Genomic DNA, 4,372 nt, shown 5'->3' with positions numbered 1-4,372 from the left:
GGGGACTCGAAGTGCTTCAATTTTCACACTTGCTGCTGAGCGATTGCCTACCTCAACCATAACACTACCCTCGATAAATAACGAGTTGAAAGGCAGTGCCTGTGGGAGTCGTTTCTCCCACAGCAATGCCTGGTGTGCATCAGAGTCTCACAAACATGACCTCCAGAAACACATATATTCCACGACAGAAAGCGGTCTGCCACTCGGTGCGCACCATCAGCAGCGAACGTACGAGTAGCAAAGGAAGCAGGCAGGGCAACGGGACCGAGGCGCCCAAAACGAACACGCGAACGCAGCGGCGCCGACCACACCTCTGAGAAGCCTGTGCTGCCACCTATTGGTAAGGTGTTGCACCACTCATTCACTGAGTCATCATTAGAGCCGGGATTGACCACCAGGACGCGCAGCGCGGCTGATAACGTGTCGGCCAGCACCGGCGCATTTCGCGTGACGTCAATGTTGACCGGCGATACAGCCAGCGCTTATCAGCTACCCAAACAGGGCTTGATACCCAGTTGGGAGCGCAAGTTCGCTACGAAGACGACAGCACGAAGTGCCATTTCATCCACTCGCGGCAAGCATGACAGAACAGCGAAATGCGTACGTGTCGCCTTTTGCGCCAGCCGATCACCCAGAGACAATGCAAAACGCCTATCCGCTGATGGAAAGACGAGCGACTGTCGCTTTCCAAATGTGGTTACAGGCTGGAAATGAGCCGTCACTGATGGCAACACCGTCTTCCGTCTTCCACACTGGCTAAATCGACGCCAACATCCGATTTTCAGACATCTGCGAAAACTCACCACTAAAATAATATACCTATAGATATACACGTCCTAACGAGGAGTCAGTCGATTGTTGTCTTCGTTACCCTCTCAGGAACACTGTCACCAACGGGCGGAGACCGGGGTACGAGGCAGGCGGGCGGCGGCCGCCTGTCCTTCTCCAGCCTGCCAAATTCGCGCTGCCCTCGGGCAGTCCACTTCACTGCTCAGTCCTGCACTGTGCCGCGCACGCTGCGGGAGTCCCCATAGCGCCCTCTCGGCAGCAGGTCGCCTCCGATGCCTGAGCCGGCCTGCCGCCGGCGCCGGCGTCGGCCACCTGCCGCCTCTGCGGCCGGACCCACACGGGCGAGCTCAGCCGGCCCCCTCGGCGTCGGCGGGCGCCCGTCACCGCTGCGGCGCCGGCTCGTTCAGCACGCTGACCTCGATGACCCGCAGGCCGCGCTCGATCGGGTCGGTGAGCAGCAGGCCGCGCGGCAGCCACAGACGCTCATTCTGCTCCACGATGTAGCGCGAGCACTTCTTCACGCACTGGCGGCAGAGCGGGCACAGGGCACGTCAGGGGTGCGACTGGCAGGGAGCGACGGCCGCCGGCGCGAGACACACAGCACGCATCGCTTTCCCCGCCTGCCCGGAGACCCACCAGTCAGCGATGTTGATGACCTCGGCGGAAACACAAGGCAGTCCACGTTAGCACGAGAATATCTAACATCACATTTAAATGGGCGTAAGAGCAGCGGAGAAACACATTTTCAGCAACCTTAAAATAGGACTTATGGGTGATGCATGCACACATCTAACTTTAACAATGAACTTCACCCATCGACTACTTGTGACATTGCTACGCTCCTCCATGCCAGCTGTAGGCCAGTCGTATCTCCAGGACAGCCACGGCGGCACCGGTCCCGGGTGGCACCTTGTCGTAGTGGGGATCCATGCAGGTGTATATGCAGTAGGCGGTGAGGCAGGCCAGGCAGCCCTCGCAATAGGTGGCACAGTTCAACTCCTCCGCCTCCATGAATATCTCGTTGATGGTCGTCAGCGTGTTTTCGAACACTCCCGGCTCAATCTGGCGGAGAGAAGGAGATGACGTCACCACCGCCGCCGTCCAGCCCAACCAGCCCATGTACTGCCAGACGAACACGCGCAAGAACGGAACGGCGCTCGCAAAAGCCGCACGTAACGCGAACGGCCCCCTATTTTACATGCTCGCGATCGACATGGCCGAGGTGGGCGGTGTTCGTGCCGATACACCTCGACTGATTCGGACCCCACTATGACACGCCAGTCCAGAGCTCCCCTCCACAGCTCCTCTGAACTCTGCACGCTTGTTTGATGTGCTAACAAATGTCTCTACTATGTTCCCTAACTGATGTAAAGTGCTCTCCCGAGACCTATGACTAAAAAAGCTCACATATCAAAAGTAAAACCTCCTTCCTCCAAAACGTGTTTTCAATTAACTGTACATCAGCTCATGTTATTTTGGCCACACAAATCCCAGCCAAACTCAATGATCATTAAATTCTTAAGTGTGATGTTCATGCTTTGACTTCAGGTGGTCACTGGCTGATTGTGCGCGAAGTCCAGCTGAAAGATCACATCATCTTTCAAAATATTTTCCAACACAGCCACCATTTACAAGACGTGATCAGGTGGGATGCCGCACCCAGCGAGGACCCTCCCCGACACCCTGTCAGTCCCAGCGACGGGGAGACGTCCGGGTAAGTCCGGCGCCCAGGGCCGTGCTCTGTCAGGTCTGGTACGCTCAGGGCCGTGTTCCGTCAGGTCCGGTACGCTCAGGGCCGTGTTCCGTCAGGTCCGGTACGCTCAGGGCCGTGCTCTGTCAGGTCCGGTACGCTCAGGGCCGTGCTCTGTCAGGTCTGGTACGCTCAGGGCCGTGTTCCGTCAGGTCCGGTACGCCCGCGGCCAGCTGGCGGCGCCAGTACCGTACCCGTCCCTCCAGCTCCGGTGGCATGGCCGTCTGGAAGCGAACGGCAGTGCCCTCCGAGTAGTCCCGCTGGATGAACACCTTCAGACAGTTGCTGAGGTGCTCGGTCTGCTCGGCGGCGGCCGGCTGAAATGGCGGCGCAGCGCGGCGTCAGGGGGGTAACAGGGACCGCTACTGGACGGGGCAGCGCGGCGTCGGACGTCAAGGGGTAACGGGGACCGCCACTGGATGGGGCAGTGCGGCGTCAGGGGGGGGGGGGGGGGGGGGGGGTAATGGGAACCGCCACTGGACGGGGCTGTGGCTATTCAGTGGGAGAGGTGGACAATGCAGGACCTGCAGCACCAGGCTCATGCATGCTTGTGATGGAAATGCTGATGTCCAGAGGAGAAGATGACCTCAGGGCACACAGAGGGGCATGTTGCAGCACAGCCTTTATGCCCCAACAAAGGGCAAATGTCAGTGTTTTCTCAGCATTAACTCAGATTTCCTTCCTGAGCATTTACTCAGACATGCCTGAGGGATTAGCATTATCTATTGCAGCAAAGGTACTAAAACCTGGCAAAACATAACTGGTCCAGAGTGGAGGGAGGGATCTGATAGTCCGACAAAGAGATCTGAAAATGGCTTCCTAAATCCATAAAATGCCCAGTTAAAGGACCATTCTGTAAAACTAAGGATCTGCCCTTGTGGTCCAAACAATGTCTGGTATACAACAATGCAGGTATACAGTTCAGCTCACAAACAAAAACATCTGCTTACCTTAGAGCTCTTTGAAGCCATCACCTCTCAAATGTGCATCTACATCCAAGCTGCAAGTAGAAATGTGCTGAAAACACACAAACAGAGGTAAGAATTCCACATCACATGACAAACATTACACACTATGAATGTATTCTTAAATGGCACATGTACTAAGTTACAAATGTTTTTAATCAATGCAAACAGGCAAAATGCTCAGAAGATATGTATGCTGGTGTTTATAAATTACAGAACATGTTTTTGGCCTGATTTTCAGCCAGTCCCCTGGTTAGCACTGGTTATGTTGGACAGCCCCCCCACTTGTCCTGGCCATGCTGTGTTTAGCATAATATCCCAGCAAGATCACATGTGTTCACCCCTAAAAGAGCTAGAAGTATGAGACAAAGGTGGGCATGTTATTTGTGATCGCAGCCATCACACAGCTTTAAGGTTTTTAACATTTTGAAATGCTTAAACATGGCTTTCAACCAATCTTGAGTGCAATGCTGCACTGCTCAACCTACCTCCCTCTGGTTTCACATCATTTAAAATAATCAACCCCTCTTCATGAGCAACATAACACATGAATGACTTCTAGTTATTGATATGGCTATTGATATGCTAAAAAGTCCAATAATAAACTATTACAACACATTATCTGCACCACTTTCATACCAAAAGGAATGTGCAAGTTCATATGTGCAAAACAAAACATTCCATTTTACACAGAAAGAACACATAGAACACAATGCACTTGTCTAAAGCCCAATACACAAGGCCATTCAGCAAAACACATCATGACAGATTTCCAGTGACACTGAACTGGGATGTGGCCTCTCCAGCCTCGAGGATATGCTGGAGTCATACTGAGGAAAGGGTAAAAGTCCCAGAACATGTAACTGTT

General features: G+C 53.8%; 1 protein-coding gene across 1 annotated transcript; it reads right to left on the bottom strand.

Annotated features, from left to right (window-relative positions):
* Nucleotides 1-297: 297 nt before the first annotated feature.
* On the bottom strand, nucleotides 298-3,552 carry LOC119089617 (golgin subfamily A member 7-like). Its single transcript, XM_037212396.1, has 4 exons — nucleotides 3,490-3,552; nucleotides 2,734-2,856; nucleotides 1,699-1,851; nucleotides 298-1,313 (listed from the first exon to the last, which is right to left on the bottom strand). The coding sequence occupies exons 1-4, from the start codon at nucleotides 3,508-3,510 to the stop codon at nucleotides 1,170-1,172; spliced, it is 441 nt and encodes a 146-aa protein (XP_037068291.1). The 5' UTR covers nucleotides 3,511-3,552; the 3' UTR covers nucleotides 298-1,169.
* Nucleotides 3,553-4,372: the final 820 nt, after the last annotated feature.

The sequence above is a fragment of the Pollicipes pollicipes genome, unplaced genomic scaffold, assembly GCF_011947565.3.
Source record: "Pollicipes pollicipes isolate AB1234 unplaced genomic scaffold, Ppol_2.1 Scaffold_3087;HRSCAF=3621_pilon_pilon_pilon, whole genome shotgun sequence".
Lineage (NCBI taxonomy): Eukaryota > Metazoa > Arthropoda > Thecostraca > Pollicipedomorpha > Pollicipedidae > Pollicipes > Pollicipes pollicipes.
Note: the sequence above shows the minus strand (reverse complement) of the source record. Positions and strands in the feature narration are given on the sequence as shown.

Coding starts and splice junctions, on each gene's coding strand:
- LOC119089617 (XM_037212396.1), bottom strand. CDS start 3,510: ATGGCTTCAAAGAGCTCTAAG. Junction 1,852..2,733: donor CACCGGAGCTGGAGGGACGG/GTACGGTACTGG, acceptor TCTCTCCGCCAG/ATTGAGCCGGGAGTGTTCGA. Junction 1,314..1,698: donor TGGATCCCCACTACGACAAG/GTGCCACCCGGG, acceptor CTCTGCCGCCAG/TGCGTGAAGAAGTGCTCGCG.